Here is a 17,173-nt window from a genome sequence, read left to right as displayed (position 1 = left end):
TGTCAGCACAGAGCCCGACACAGGGCTCGAACTCATGGACCGTGGAATCATGACCTGAGCCGAGGTCGGATGCTCAACCTACTGAGCCACCCAGGCGCCCCAACTTTTTTTAATACAAGCATTTATAACTTAAGTTTCACTCTAACATCTGCTTTTGGTGCATCCCATAGGTTTTGGAATATTATGTTTTCTTTTTCTTTTGTTTTGAAACATATTTTGATTTGCCATTTGATTTCTTAACTGACCCATTGCTTGTAGTGTTAATATTACATATTAAATATTTAATATTTACATTGTAAAAACAAACAACAACCTAATAATCCCATATCCTACTTCCATATGTCAGGAACCCTGACAATTCTCTAGTGGTATGAAAGACAAATATACAACTTCCAAGTTGGGCAAAGGATTTACAGGAAACCTACAAAACCAAATAATATTAAAGCACTATGATCTATATCACTATACTCTCTCCTCTCTTGCTTCCTCTAGCTGGAAGTGGCCCTCATTAAAAACATCCAAACAGAATGAAATCTCACAGAAATCTAACAAACACTATTTATAAGATGTCTACTAGTCTGCTCCTTATTCACTAGGTGAAGCCTTTAACCTAGAAAAGGATCCATCTTTTTGCCTCAACACATACCTGATGATGAAGCTGGAGTCCTGTTAAAAGTGTCTCCATTTGCTCCAGAAGAATACCTCTCCTGTTAACAGGAAGAAAAGACTCATTTTCTACTTTGAAAATAAGAATGTGTCATCACCAATGCTAGAAAATTTTAACAACTGGACTTTGTTCCAAACAAAACAGTAACAGGCTCTAAGATTTTCTACGCCACTCATTCCTTAATTATTCCAAAACCTCTTCACTTTAATACTAAACGTATAGCATATTAATATACCGCTTAAAACATTGATCAGCAAACTATAGCTATGAGCCAAAACCGGTCAGTCACTTGTTTCTGTAAATAAAGTTATATTGGAACATAGCCATCCTCATTTATCTAGAAATGTCTATGGCTGCTTTCCCACCAGGATACCGAAGTTGCAACAGAGATCCTAAATTCTGTGAAGTCTAAACTATTTACTATTTAGCCCTTTATGGAAAGAGTTTGCTGACATCTGACTTAAAAGTTTACTCACCCATATACTTGAAAAGTATAATTAAGTACTATTATTATATAAAATCTGACCAAAATAACACATGAATAAATCAATGCCTGCCAATATACATTTTTAAAAGTTCTGTATTTTACAGTATACTCATTAACAATGCACAGAATAAAGTAGAGCACAGAGGAGAGCAGTGGACAATAGTTTCTACAGTAAAGTACTACAGGAATTTATTTTTAAAACTTCAACTTTGTTTCTATAAAGGGAAACAAATTAACATGTTCACAATTTTTTAAAATGAATTCACTCTAAAATAAAAGGTCACTGATGCACTAAAAACAATATACCTATATATGTACAATGCAAATGCAGTATAAATACAACAAAGCGGTTCATGTTAGCTACTGGATCAGAATATGCATCATTAACTTTAATCAAACTTTTCACAGCAACAGCTGAAATGTCGATGATGTTCTCAAATACTACCTGTCCCATTTTCCCTACCTTAGTCTCAAAAACTATGTATTTGCAATTAATATATATGTATTACATTTCCAGTGATGTACTTGCATTTCTATTGGGCTCAGAAAATTCAACTTTTGTTATAAAACCAATAGCTAAATGTCAAGTTAATTTGGGAAACTTCCAATATTTCTTAGTGTATCTCTGTGTTAACAAAAACTTGAGTAACCTTTTTCTCACCTTAACTCCTAGGGTGCTCTTATAATCATTAACTGACACCTTAATTTCCCCTCATATAAGCTACCTCTACTTAGGACAAAACTTACAGAAGAGAGGTCTCAAATTCTTGCACATGAAAAGCAGAATTCAATACTTTAAAAATGAAAGGTGTCCTAAAACTTAAGATGATACCTTAATTAACTGGCTACTTTAGAACAGACATAATATTTCTTTACTTAAGTTCCTTTAAATAAGTCAAAAGAGTGCAAAAGTAGTACTTCTTTTCTTTTTAATTTTTCAATGTTTACTTACTCTTTTTTTTTTTTTTTTTTTTTTTTTTGGGGGGGAGAGACAAAGCATGAGCAGGGTAGGGGCAGAGAGAGAGGGAGACACATAATCTGAAGCAGGCTCCAGGCTCTGAGGTGTCAGCACAGAGCCTGATGCTGGGCTTGAACTCATGAACTGTGAGATCAGGACCTGAGCTGAAGTCAGCCACTTAACTGTTGACCACCCAGGTGCCTCAGTAATACTTATTTTCTAAAATTTCTTTCACAAAAGACACTAAATGACTTTTAAAACTACTTTTATAAAGCCCAAGAGCCACCCAATTATTCTCTGAGTTATTAAGAACAGAAAGGCAAATACTTTTGGGATTTTGGTAATTACTACAGTATAAAGTTCCAATTTACAATTACCATAGACATTAAAACAAGAATGATCTAGTTTTCTATCTTTAAAGTGCAATTCTAAAGAATTTTTTTTTCCTAGTGGCCAAAGTATTATCAAGTGACTAGAATCCAAAAAAGGTCTGGTTTTATTTAAGTGATATAAAGCTAATAAAGGTAATGAGACACTTTGGCAGTCAATAACTTAAAAATTATTATTAGATGACCTTCAGGCTGTGGAATTTAATATTCCACATACACGAAATTTAAAAATTCCAAGGCAAATTCTGAAACAAAACATCATTAAAGATTCTTAACCTTTTTCATTACCTTAAAAATAAATTACCTTCATACTCCCTTCTGCTACTGCAGTACTTCTCTCTCTTAAAACAAAATGTCTACAGTTAGTTGCTGCCTCTACTTTTTCATATCCCTTTTTTCCTTAAATCTACTCCAGTTTAGCTTCCATCCTCATTCTACACTGAAAATGCTTTTAATAAGGAAATTATGTAATAAAATTACTACTTTTATCTTTCATTCTACCAGAGCTCTCAGCAGCATTTGAAATGACAGACTATTTCCTTCCTCTTTATAACATTCTCCTCTTGGCTTAAGGAACCCACAATTCTCTGGTTTTCTTTCTTGCTCCAGTGGCTACTTCCTCCTCAGTCTCCTTTTGCCAGCTCCTCTTATACTGGACCTCTCAAGTTGGACTATCCAGGGTCAAGCCCTCTAAGTCTGTTTTACACTATGTATCTTTACCTAGTCTGGTAGCTTTAAATCCCATTAACACACAGGGACACCTGGGCGGCTCAATCAGTTAACTGTCCAACTCTTGGTTTCAGCTCAGGTCACGATCTCATGGTTAGTGCACAGAGCCCGCTTGGGATCCTCTGTGTCTGTCTCTCTCTGCTCCTCCTCTGCTCACAGCTGTCTTGCTCTCTCTCAAAAATAGACATTAAAAAAAATCTTTTTAATAAATTTTAAAAATCCCATTAATATACAGATAATTACATTTATTTTAATGTTTACTTTTGACAGAGAGAGAGAGAGAGAGAGAGAGAGAGAGCAAGAGCGAGCGAGCATAAGCGGGGGAGGGCCAGAGAGAAAGGGAGACACAGAATCCGAAAGAGGCTCCAGGCTCTGAGCTGTCAGCACAGAGCCCGACGCAGGGCTCTAAGTCACAGACCGCGAGATCATGACCTGAGCTGAAGTCGGACGCTCAACCGACTGAGCCACCCAGGCGCCCTGATAATTACCACATTTATATCTATATCCCTGATCCCTCTTCTAAGCAACTAATGCATAAAAGCTACTTTACTTTTATGTTTTCATAGCCATCCCAAATTGAACACAACAAAGCTAGCATTCTTTGTTTTTACCCCTCCCAAGCTTATACATTTTTTCGGAGATTCCCCACTTCAGCAAATGGAACCATCTTCTATCCAGTTGCTTAAACTTAAAAGAAGTCTATGGTACAACACAAGCAATACAGTCAATGATACTGAAACAGCATTGTATGGTTTACAGATGGTAGCTACACTATCATCAGCATACCTTAACATACAAACTTGTCAAATCACTGTACACCCAAAACTAATATTGTGTATCAATTATACTTAAATTAAATAAAATAATAAAATTTAAAAAAACTAGACATCAACCTTGATTACTCTCTTTCACTCCCCACACCCAGTCAAGCCAGTCCTACTAACTAAGCTCACAACTACCTTCAGGCCCCTCTCCCTTTGCTTTTCCCTTTCCCTCTCTGACTTCATTTTCTACCACTCTTGTTTCATCTTACAGTGCTTTAGCCACACTACATGTAGTAGGATGAAATATGGCCACCCACATTACCTTATTTGGAAAAAGAATGCAGATATAATTACAGATTCTGAAAAAGAAGAGATTACTCGATTATCTGTGTAGACCTTAAATGTCACTACAAATGTCCTTATGAGAGGCAAAAGAAGTTAACCAAGGCCATGGGAAGACAGAGCAGAGAAATCAGAAATTTCAAAATATTTTACACATAAGGGTTTTCACACACAGCTACAAATAATTCATTCTCATTCTGGTAAACACATTTCTTTTGACCTTCTATGTACTCTTAATATTTTCAATTATGAAATATCACACCCTTTAAAGGTTGTTTTCTTTTAAAGGTCTTTTTCAAGCAAATGAATATTTCCACCAACATAGTAAGGTTTTGATCTCAATGACTTGTCAGAGCTGCTATTCAAATGAATTTATAGCTGGACAATTTATGAACCTTGGAGATGCCTCCTCCCTGTCCAATTTGGGGTCCAATACAGACAATTCCATGTTTTCTTCCCCCAGCCCCTTAAATTCCTTAGCAAATATATCTTTCACTTTATATTCAGAATCCCCTGAAATGCCTAAGAATGTATCAATTTATACAAAGTACCAAGATCTCATTTCCTATTTTAGGTTCCATGTCAAATAGAGCTGAGATAGGTTGTCCAAATAAAATGACCAGACAGGTTATATCAGACAGTGTCACATAAAATTTAAATTTCAAACAAATTATTTCTCCTTCTTTGATCTGATACAGAAATTAAAGTCCCAAAATACAGACAATATTATCCTCCATCCCTTCTTCTGATTGATGAGTCCTGGCCAGATCAGCCCCATTCACATCCACAGTTGAAGCCTGGTCCTTTCTTTGACAACTGCTACATGGAGACATCTAAAATTACTGCAGTTACTTCAGTACCTCCAGGGCTGAAAAACTCCAACTCTTGAGTTTCATGTATCACACACAGATCTAAGGTTCTAGATAGCTAGCATGTCACACAAGAAAAAGCAAACACCTCAAAATTTAGAAAAAACAACCAAAGCCAGGAACAAACGTGACTGTTCTAAGAGCTTACAATGTAGGCCCTAATTTTTGTATCTGAGAGCATTTTCCAAATAAAAGTTCTTTCCCCCAAACATTTCACAATCAAAACTTATAGTGAAAACATCTCCCACACACTATGAGAGAAACCTACTATAAATGATAATAGTGTATAGACAGAGAAAAAAAACAAAAGGCTCTCTAGTTTCAGTTTCTCTCTGGTGTCACCGAATCTCTATCAGTTGACTAGAATCTGTTGGCTGTAAATTGATGATTCTTCTTCAAGAGGATTCAGTTTTCTCTATTCTCCAGACCTGTTCCACCAACATCTCTGCCACCTTTGCAATCTCTTTAGCCTTCTCCTCAGCTTTCTCGTATCTTTTCATCACTCTACTCTAGACTTAATTGTTTAGATTTTGATTATGAGTCATCAGAGCTCCTTCCTCCAAGCCTGCCACTTTTATCTGGATGGCCATTTTATTTGGATGACCATTTTGACCAGCTTCCACAAGTTGCTCTTATTTAGCATATAATAATATCCCGGCTTTCTAGTAGAAGACACAATATCCTCCTACATCTCAGTGATAATTGTAGGCAGAAATTGCTTAAAATCTTCTTAAGGCTCTAGCAGTTCAGCTTCCTTAGGTCTGCAAATACAATGATGTTCAAGGGCCACATTTCTTCTCACTACTTCAGAATCATAGTATGAACAGAGAAGCCCCGAACTTTATTTTCTTACCTATTTATTACAAACTTTGCTACTACTACTTAACAAAATTGTATTGTGGGTGGACCAATTATCTCACACTATTTCTACTTTAATCACAAGAGTATCTGACTTCTGAAATGTGCCACCAAAAAGGGAGACAGATGGAGGCAATCACTATGTAGACCTACTCCCATGGTCCTCTAACAAGAAGCATTCATTACACAGCTAGTAAGCAAATCCAATACCCTGTTACATTCACCATACCCACCACTCCAAAACTCATTCCAACAAGCTTACATGAAATATGCAAATGCCTAACAATTAAGATGTCTGGACTACATAATTGCTGCATTATCAAATTCTTCCTAACCTCACATCTTTTACTGGTCTACACCCAAGTAGTACACTTCCCAGTGTCCTATCAGTACAAAATCATATAAGAATGGGTAAAAATTAAATCTCCAAATAAAAATCCTAGAAAGTTTTCATAAAAGGCTGATCACATATTGTTTAAGATGGATTAAGCCAAGACAGCTGCAGGGTGAAGACAAATTCTAAAAAACAAAAAGCCCAGCTGTCTCTTAAAACAGAAATTCAGGGGGCCACCTGAGTGGCTCAGTTAAGCATTTGACTCTTGATTTCGGCTCAGGTCGTAATCTCAGCAGTATGTGTTTGAACCCCTTGTCAGGCTCTGCACTGACAGTATGGAGCCTGCTTGGGATTCTCTCTCCAGACCTCCCCACTCATGCTCTCTCTCTCTCTCTCTCTCAACATCAATAAACTTAAAAAAAATTGAAATAGAAATTCAGAACTACCAATCAAAATGGTGCCTTTAAATGAAACTAGGCAAAATAAAAGACCTCAGATCTCTCCCACATGTATATATCATATAATCATCTTCACTTTCTGTACTTTTTATTCAACCAAGGCAGACAAAGGCATTGATTGCACCATGTTCCTCCAAGTCAACTAGGCCAGATAGCTAATTGCTCAACAGCATCAGGAATTAAGTTTGCAGACAAATACAAAAAATTTACAAATTGGCCCCACATAAATATTAAGAATCATAAGGTAAAGTTAGTATTAACATTTAATTTAGTATTCGTAATATTAAACAAGGTATGTTACTAAATAGCACAAATATTTCCAAAAAGGTAAGTCTGAAAGATCTGACAGTCAACCACCCTCAATTTCAGACAGCTTATTCAATAAACAAGTACAACATGATTGAGTCTAATGTACTATTTGAAGAATGCTTAATGAAGAAAAAAATCTCAGACTAAGAAGAAACAAAATTAAATGACTAAGTTCAAATGAAAAAGTCTGTATCTGTGAACTAAACTTTGTAATATAATAAATTTACTGAGAACTGGGGTAAAAAGAACCATAAAATATCCTTTAAGTAATTCCATTTTTTAAAAAATACTCCCAAATTAAAAAATATATATATAAGCTGTAGATATTCATGACATTACAGTGAAAAGATAACATCTTAAATTCCCGCCAACAGAAAATTATATTACAGTAGATCCATTCCTTGAAGTACTATGCAACCTTAAGAAATTATTTTTAGGAAGTTAGTAGTAATATGGAATAGTGCTCAAGAGTGAAAAGGCTGGAATCAAAAATATTATTATGTACTATCATTTGGGGGGGGAAGAAAATTTAATAAAAATTTACAAGAATGTGCTAATAAACATGATTGTTAAGTACTTTTTCTCTTTTCCCAATATTGTAAAAAAAAAAAATTTTTTTTTATGAGGCACAGGACTATAAAAAAACTAAAACACAAAAAATGTTTTTTTCAAATAAAACCCAAAAAAAAAAAAAAAAACAACACGATAAATTCAGATTAAGATCTTGAGTATTTTGACACCCTCACCCAAAAATCTTCAGTATTTTGAAATAAACTTTATATACAAATCAAATCCAATTAAGAGAAATAAAGGATTACATATATTTTTATGTGATAGAACTTCCATTAAGATATCTCTTGAAATAATGAAGTGTTTGTAAAAAGTGACCAACATAAATGCAAACTGGAAATTCCAGAAGAAAACAATATAGTGGTGCCTAAGTGGCTCAGTCATTTAAGCAACTGACTGTTGGTTTTGGCTCAGGTCATGATCTCAAGGTTTCATGGGTTTGAGCCCCTCAGCGGGCTCCATGCTGACAGTGCAGAGTCTGCTTGGAATTCTGATTCCCTCTCTCTCTGCCCCTTCCCTGCTCATGATGTTTCTGTCTCTCTCAAAGTGAACACATGAACTTCAAAAAAAAAAAAAAAAAGAAAGAAAAGAAAACCAACTTTTGAGACATTTTCAAATAAATAACACTTGTGCAAAAACAATCCTTTAAAATATATTAACTTCTAGGGGCACATGGGTAGCTCAGTCAAACATCCGACTTCGACTCAGGTCATGATCTTAGCTTAGGCCATGATCTCATGGTTCGTGAGTTCGAGCCCCATGTTGGCAGCTCAAAGCCTGGAGCCTGCTTCGGATTCTATTTCCCCCCCTCTCCTTCTGTCCTTCCCCCGCTCACACTATGTTTCTCTCTCTCTCTCTCAAAAATGAACATTAAAAAAATATATATTAACTTCTAAAGTAGAGTTGTTTTTTTTTTAAGTCAACTTTCAAATCAGAACTGAAACCCAAAAAGCTATTCCAAGTCCTGTTCTTTTGAATTACAATATAACTCTCCAAATGCCACTAAGGAAAAAGATCTGATGATTTGCACATTTGAAGAGCCAAGTGATGACACCATCTCAATCAGCCTAACATACGCATCCTACTTGTAGGAAACCAATTTATAGAATTCAAAATATCACCCAACACCAAACTGTATTTTTCAGTTTTCAATACAAGTGTCTGTCAAACATGTTCAACCATATTTGTACCAGCCTGCTTCCACCCACAGTAAGTCCTCAATCACTGACATTTAAATTGTCAATAATATCACTACACATATTTTAGTTAATTATCAAATTACCTCATACTATTTTATTCCATTTGAGGCTTAGAGTGCCTCCTCTTCATTGCCCCTAAGGCAGTTAATAACAATCAGATGGAGGTAAGCACAGCACACTCCACCGGACTGTAATCTAGAACTTTCCCACCACAGTGATTTTCAACTTCAATAAAATCTGTAGTGTTTAATAACCACAAACTTTAAATTTTACTACCTTCTCAAATACAGGAACATAGGAAGACATATGAGGTTTGATTATTTCCGCTTCCCAATCTTCATCTCCCATGGTGGCTTCCAGTTCTATTTTTATCTAAATTTTTTTAAAAAAAACATACATTTGGCCTCTATTAGATCAGAATCATATACTTAACAACATGAACTGTCACAATTTCACATACACCTCCCAAAACTACTGAACTAGCTGCTGATCTTCCCCAAAGATCCCCTTATTTTTTATCTTTAAAAATGAGTTGAACTACTTAACCACTCTTGCAACCACAATGTCCCTACTGGGCCTTTCTCCAAAATCTGTTTACTGAATTTATCCTCTCCTTTCAAGGGTCTCCCAAACAGCTTACTGGATATTAAGGGTAAGGGAAATTTCTCAACTACTACTCAATGTTTCTCTCTTTGCACACCTCCCTTCAAAAGTAAAGATGTTTGGTTTGTAGGTTTTGATAGTTTACTGGGAGAGAGGGAGCCAGGGCCAAGGCCTTCAAGCTTGGCGGGAGAGGGGTCATGAGTTAGGTGGCCCAAATCCTTTCAACAGTGGACAACTAGTTACTCTAAGGGCCATTTGTACACAAATGATACTACAGCCACTCTTGTTCGGAGAAAACGCCACACACAAACTGGGCAAAGATGCTTCTTTACCTCCTCTACAGGCCTCTACGCCTTACAGGCGTCAGCCGGGCTTTAAGACTTACACTGGTAAGTAAAGAAAAAGCCCCAAAGGACGGCTCCAAGGCCCACCTGCCCCATCCGTTCTTTATCTAGCCTAAACTCTGACTACCGGGAAACCCACAGGGGCCAGTGGAGACCCACGCCAGGAAGAAAGTCGCCAGGCCACTCACCTCTCCGCTGCTTGCTCTCCCGGGGTCCTCTCAGGCCGCGACGCCGCTTAAACGGCTGCACGTGCAGGACGCCGCTGACTGCGTCAGGTGCGCAGCTTCAACAACAAATGGCACCAGGCGACGAGTGCCTCCAGCCAATCAGCGCTCAGACCACCGGCGTTGCCCCGCCCCATCTCCAGCCGTGCGTTCCCTATTTGCTCGCATTTGAGGTCGCTAAAGCCAGACCCGCTCTCTTTTTCACACAGTGGCCCGTTAGGCCTGGGGGTATAAGGCTGGCCGTGAGCCACTTGTCTCTAGATTCTTGGGGCGGGGGTGGTCCTCAATGTGGAGATGCCCTAGATTTTCTCTGTGCAAGCCAAAGATGCACAGCCCCTTTTTATAATACCAAAAATAAAAGGGAAGATGAGTAATGCCCTGCCTCCAACCTCTTTGACTTGATCTTCCTGTTTTCTTGCTGTAGCCCCTGGCCGTTGGTCCCTCTGGTTCTTTATTTCTGAGGTGCTTGCTTCACAACTGGGGATTCCTGCTGCCTCAGCATGTGGCTAAGGACTGTGGAGCTGGCACGTTTCCGTTTCCTCCCCATGACAGCTAGGATGAGGCTCTGTCCTGCCTCATCCAGGATGTTGTAAAAAAAAAACAAAAAAAACAAAACAAAAAAAAACCCCAAAAACTTACCCTTTCCTATAGAGTTGAGGGTGCTTCTCTTCAGGAAAGAGATGCCCTCTGATGCAGAAGGAAGGAAATTGTGCTGGAGTAGTTTCATTCATCAAGGCTTGGATTTGTGGCCCACCAATTCGCATCCCTAGGGGTACTAGCCAAACCTAAGAGTGACCAAGGATCATTTCCATGCTTAATGCTCTGACCAATCAGATATTCTTGTTTTGCCTCACAAAAAAGTAAAGGAAATTTCTCAATATTTTCCCTTCAACCAAAAAGTATAACAACAAACTGCTTTAGAAGTATTGTTTCCATTTTTTATTTTCGTGATAGTCTGACACTCGGGCATAGAGGATTAGGCACTTTGCGGGTTGAATTTCTTTCATCTTTAGAACCACCATTATTGTTTCTGTGTCTTCATCAAGAATATGTCATTATTTATCTAGTTAGCACTATTTTCAACGTGAATTGTTTTTAAAAGATTATTGTTAACAAAGATCAGGGGCACCTGGGTGGCTCAGTCAGTTAAGCATCCGGCTTCAGCACAGGTCTTGATCTCATGGTTTCTGGGTTTGAGACTCATATCAGGCTCTGTGCTGACAGCTCAGAGCCTGGAGCCTGCTTCAAAACTCAAAGCACAAAGATCAAGCCAGAATATATTTTATCTGTCATTTTTAATAATCTCTATTTTTTAATGTTTATTTATTTATTTTGAGAGGGGGAGGGCAGAGAGAAGGAGAGAGAAAATCCCAAGCAAGCTCCACACTCAGCATGGAGCCTGACTCAGTGCTTGATCTCACAACCACGAGATCATGACCTGAGCAGAAACCAAGAGTCAGACACTTAAACAACTGAGCCACTCAGGCACCCCAACAATTTCTAATTTTAAACTAGATTTTCACACCATGCCCTTTAAGAGGCAAGTACCTTAAATTGCTGCACATGTATGGGAGAGCCACCAATACTCCTGGCATTCTGAATCTGTAAACAGGGGTCCTTGAGGTATTTTAACTCACTTTGAATTGAATGTTATTCTTTCAAAACTTTTTGTGTCATGGGAAAATATTAAGTGAAAAGAGTAAGGTATTAAATTGTGTAGATGAATGATAACCAAGTAGATTCTGTTTTACATATAGAAAACTTGGACATATTTTCTAAAATAATTTTTTTCAGAACAGAGTTAAAGAAAATAACTTTTTAAAATTTGTATGTTGTTGACACACACTGTTACATTAGTTTCAGATGTACAGCATAGTGATTCAACAAGTTTATACATTACGCTATGTTCACCACATAGCTATTCTCTGTCACCATAGGTCCCTATTACTATATCATTGACTATATTCCTTATCCTGTGCCTTTAATTCCTGTGACTTATTCATTCCATAACTGGAAACCTGTTATAGCCCATTCCCTTTTACCCCTTTGGCTCATCTCCCTAACCCCTTCCTTTATGGCAACCATCAGTTTGTTCTCTGTATTTATAGATCTGATATTGCTTTTTTTTTCTTTTTAGAGTCTACATAGGACTGAAATCAAATGTAGATGACATGTAGATGATACATAAAGACCAATACAATATTTGTCTTTCTCAATCTGACTTATTTCACTTACCATAATACTATCTAGGTCTATCCATGTTGGGTCAGATGCCACAATCTCATCCTTTTTCGTAGCTAGGTAATATTCCATTGTGCATCTATACCATATCTTTCTTATCCATTTGTCTATCATTGGACACTTAGGTTGTTTCCATATCTTGGATACTTTAATAATGCTGCAATAAACAGAGAGGTGCATACATCTTTATGAATTAGTGTTTTCATTTTCTCTGGGTTAAAGAAAACACTTAGTCAACAATCTCTGCCATTCAGTCCTAGAACAGATTGTTATTGCTTTCAGGTATTGCAATGAAACTCTTCTATATGAAACATTCTATATAATTTTTGAGAGCTAGCTTTGGTTAAGAAAAAGTAAATTATAATGAAAACTAAAGTTTAATATTAAGGAAAGAAAAAATAAGCAATGGATGAAAATAATATAATTCAAAAACTGAACAGAAACAGTGAAAAAAAGACAAACACAATTAAGTAAATACTTTCTCTGTGATGTGTGTGCCAAGAAAGTAAAGCCAGTATGGGTATCTCCCATGTTTTGAAAGCTCACATTCTGCTACTTTGCTTTTATAAAAGACTTACATTAGGGCCTTTTTTCACTAACAGAAAAATCCAAGGAGGATTTCTGCTTTTACAAAAAAGCAAAAGCAAAAATAGCATTCAGTGTTTTTCTGCAGTGATGCTTTATAGAAGTAGCATGACCTGGAGCAGCGAGTGACACTAAGCTCCTTCCCCAAGAACTAAGCATGTCAGCATCAAGCCACTATAGCTTTGAAGTGTATCTATGAGCATCTCAATTTGTTTTGGTATCTGTTAGCAAGATGTGTCCTCAAGTATCAGAAAAGTCTAAGACAGGTCATATATTTTGTCTGAGAAGTCTCAAAAACTTTTTCATATAAATTAATGGTAATTGTTTCTTCATTTGACACCATTGTGACTTATGAAAGGTTTCATAAGAACACTGCACTTTCAAATACTGGAGGAGACCTGTATGTTTTATATTCAGGTTCTCTCTGACAAATCTTAAATTAGTGATGGTAATAAATTGCAACATAGGGAAAATGCAGGAATTCATTTAGTGATTAAATAGGCTTTAACTGAATACCTAGTGTGTGCCAGGTATTATGCTAAGTGCTACAAGTAAAATTAGCCAATTTCTCAAGGAGAAGTCTAGGGAAGAGAATGGCATGGCTAATGGAATATAAAACCTTAAGATTTGTGGGAGTGCCTGGGTAGCTCAGTTGATCGGGCATCCAACTTTTAATCTCACCTCAGGTCTTGATCTCAGAATCATGAGTTCAAGCCCTGCTTTGGACTTAAAAAAATCTAAAATCTTAAGATTTCTGTCATATAAGATTCACTGTAAAGTTTATATAGAGTTTATCCAAATTCTGTACATCCCATATAATAAGGTAGGATGAGTTTCCTCAAAAATGTTTCATAGTTTAGAATCAAAGTTTGCAGTTAAGATCCTTTACACTTTAGAAAGAGGCATTACATTTTCCAAAGTAATGTAGATAAAGAGAATTGATATCTTAGACTTCTTATGTTTTCAATATTATCTCCACGTTACTCAAATAATGATTTTTCAATTGATGTAAACTGTGCCTAATATCATGTCAAGACTGTTAAATTTTTCTTTTAATCTTCCAGTAGGCTAAAAATTGATCACCTCAAATGGGGGAGAATAGATGTTCATTCATAGGTACTGAGAATACTTGAGAATCTCTTACTATGCACATAAACATAAAAAAGATTTTTTTTTAATGAATGGTATGGTTGGAGCTCTGTAAATAGATGGGGGGGAGGTTTACAGTGTCTCCAAGATACTATGGTGCTAGTAACACATCTAAGGAAAAAAGTCACCAAAGAGGGGTTTTCAGCATACCCCAGCAGAGTTCAAAGACATGAAAATCTCTATTTTCCCAATAATGATTAAGGGACTATTTACCAATGTGTGGTACACATACCACTGATTGTAGGCAATTCATGGACAATTTTCATTTTAAAGTAATATTTAGTTTAATATTTTAGATAACTAAGAATCATAACAAACGCAGGATTTCAGAACTATAATTGCTTAGAATGACACTAAATAGTTAAGTTCAAAAAAGTTCATTCAATTAAAGAAAAAGTAAATATAAATGGTATGCAGGAACAGCAAAAATCATGAAGGTGGTATTCAAAGGACTGAAGTTTGGGAAACATTGGTGCAAATGGGAAAGACTTTGGATATGGGGACTGGTAACTAGACAGATTTTCTCTATTGTGAGGTAAATATATTTCATCATAACCTGTTCTGATTCTATGCTCACTTAGCAACTTCCTAAATAATAGTTCAACTTCCCCAAGTATTTCAATACTAAGAAAGGAGGTGCAGTGGATAAGACATATAAGCCTTAATTGCTCCCCATTACGAATGAATACATTTTGAGATTCTGGTTTAGAAACCAGTCTTATTTAAATAGCATTCCTGAAAGTTCCTGACTGCAATCAACCAGACCTCCTAGATGACATATCAGTAGTCCCTAAGTAGTTTTACAAGTGTATTTAAGGAGAGCTAAAAGTGAGTGAATAATACAAGTCAAATACTGTGTACCTTGTGCAATCCTTCCTAAGACTAAGGGGTCTTCTTGGCCCTTCACTGCAAAACAGTGTTTCACCAGTGAATAATGGAAGTTGGTAAACAGTCACGAGGAAAGCATAGTACTACCAAAGTCTAGCCCTTCCCATTCCCACTAGATGTTAGCTGTACTTAACAAAGAAAGTTGGCTTTTCTGTATCCCAAATGGCAAAGGAAACACAATTTGTGAATGTCATCACTGTAAATCTTCCTCGATATAAAAGAGAGAAGTATTTCACCTCAAGATAAGTAGTGACAACTTGAGATGAGCACTGAGTGTTGTATAGAAGCTAATTTGACAATAAATTATATTTTAAAAAAAGAGAGAGAAGTAATGACCAGGTCCAATCAATGAAACTCGAACAGGGATAAATCTCTTTCTACCTACCCCTACTAAGACTAAAGACTTTGAGCTTTCAAGCAGGGAGGAAGAAATTAATAGCAGTTGACTATGAAGTCACTATTGATAATTTCTACTTGTACATTTAATAACTATGTGAACTTGGGCAAGTTATTTAATCACTCTGTCTGTAAAATGGGGCTAACCAGCTATAGTTGAGACGATTAGGCCCTACACAAAGGCCCCAAGCCAAGAGGCAAGAAGGAGCTGACCTCAGCCTACATACTACTTACCACTCCATGCACTGCAGAGCTGCATACATCCACATAAGGCACAATTTTCTAATTCCTTCTATTTACATATTTGTAATGGTTTCTGTTGTCCTACTTGGTCACTGACTTACAAAAAGATTTTACTGAAAATATTTTTCCCTGAAATCTATGTTTTAGAATTGTGAATCTTTTATATGGTGCCTAATGAAAAGACTATTAATTCAGGACCTACAGTAATTGTCTGTACTTGATTTTTCTACTTCCCCACCTTTCATTCCTGAACCCATTGGATTCTGGCTTTTACCCCATTGCTTTACCAATATTGCCAAGGTCAATAGCAACACTGACCTCCTTGTTTCTAAAACTGACTGACAGTTTTCAATTCTTAAGTTAACAGGTCTTTTATTAGTCTTTGACACTGTTGACTACTTCTCTACAAAAATATTTTCAATATAACTGGATAACCATATAGAAAGATATAAAATTCGATCTGTTCTTCATACGATATAACAGGAAAAGAAATTCATATGTGAAAACAATAAAACCAGAGTTGGCTAACCTGGCTGAGAAGTAGGGGAAATCCATACTTCCCACATCTCTCAAACAAAGAAATGCGGAAGCCAAAGGACTTTGAACACCAGAGCCTGGGAGGAAAACAAACTGAATCTACTAGGAAGAAAATGGGAAAGCTGGGAAAAAGATAGGTGTAGGTAACTGCAAACTGGGGAAGATAAAAAAAAAAAAGGTCACATGGGCATGGAGGGGAGTGACCCCCTTCTGTGGAGAGACAAAGGGAAGAGAAAGGGCAGCTAGGGAAGTGTAGGACCATAGCTGAACAGGAGAAAGACCTCAGACTGAGACTGAGAGGGATCCAATCTCTAACTGCAAGGCTTTCTTTGGACTGGAGCTGGCTCCCTTTTCACGCACATGGGGAGGAGGGGAGCCAGCCCTGGGTGGGGTGGTAGGTCAGGGGCTCAGTCCGTAGTTGGAGAAAGTGGTTCCTTCCCTGGAGGGCTACACATTAGTACAGAACCTGCCTGCGTCTGCCACCCCAGGGCGCAGTGGCTGGGCCGAGGGCGCAGTTTGTAGGAAGAAAAGGCAGCCGGTCTCCCTGGAGTGCTATGGGAAAAGTCAAAGCCTGCCTGTGTCCGCCACCCGGGACTCACTGCAAGGGTGGTGGCTCTCAGTATGCAGTAGGAGACCTGCAGCAAACAGACTGGTGTCCTCCCTGAAGTGCGGCAGCACAGACAAGACCAGTCCGGACCACATATCACCACACTGAGAGGCACTTCCCCAGTGCCAGAGCACAGAGAGCAGGACTTTGAATCCTAGCCAAGCTCAGGTCAGGGAAGTTGGTAGAGAGAGAAAGACCGCCCTATCTGCTTCCGCGGCATAGTGAGTACACTCAAACTGAGTCCACCGGTCCAGGTCCCTGGAGAAGCGACTAGGGGATCACCATTCCCCCCGACCACCACCATCACCAAGGCTGGGCCTCAGTGATCACACCCTGAGGCCCATAAAGGAGGTATGTCCGGATTACACCAAACCACGCCCCTTTGCACTGGGTAACTGCGTATCCACTGGAGCAGCACAGACC

General features: G+C 37.7%; 1 protein-coding gene across 5 annotated transcripts in view; it reads right to left on the bottom strand.

Annotated features, from left to right (window-relative positions):
* The window catches only part of DDX4 (DEAD-box helicase 4), an 80,963-nt gene extending 70,792 nt beyond the window's left edge, over positions 1 to 10,171 (bottom strand). For all 5 annotated transcript variants that reach the window (XM_049649472.1, XM_049649476.1, XM_049649473.1 and 2 more), the window contains exons 1-3: positions 10,069 to 10,171; positions 9,210 to 9,305; positions 647 to 707 (exon numbers count right to left, since the gene is read on the bottom strand). In XM_049649472.1, the coding sequence (XP_049505429.1) occupies positions 647 to 707; positions 9,210 to 9,281 (133 nt within the window). In that variant the 5' untranslated portion in view covers positions 9,282 to 9,305; positions 10,069 to 10,171. The remainder of the gene's footprint in view (positions 1 to 646; positions 708 to 9,209; positions 9,306 to 10,068) is intronic.
* Between the last annotated feature and the right edge of the window lie 7,002 nt (positions 10,172 to 17,173).

This window comes from Panthera uncia, assembly GCF_023721935.1.
Source record: "Panthera uncia isolate 11264 chromosome A1 unlocalized genomic scaffold, Puncia_PCG_1.0 HiC_scaffold_17, whole genome shotgun sequence".
Classification (NCBI taxonomy): domain Eukaryota; kingdom Metazoa; phylum Chordata; class Mammalia; order Carnivora; family Felidae; genus Panthera; species Panthera uncia.
Note: the sequence above shows the minus strand (reverse complement) of the source record. Positions and strands in the feature narration are given on the sequence as shown.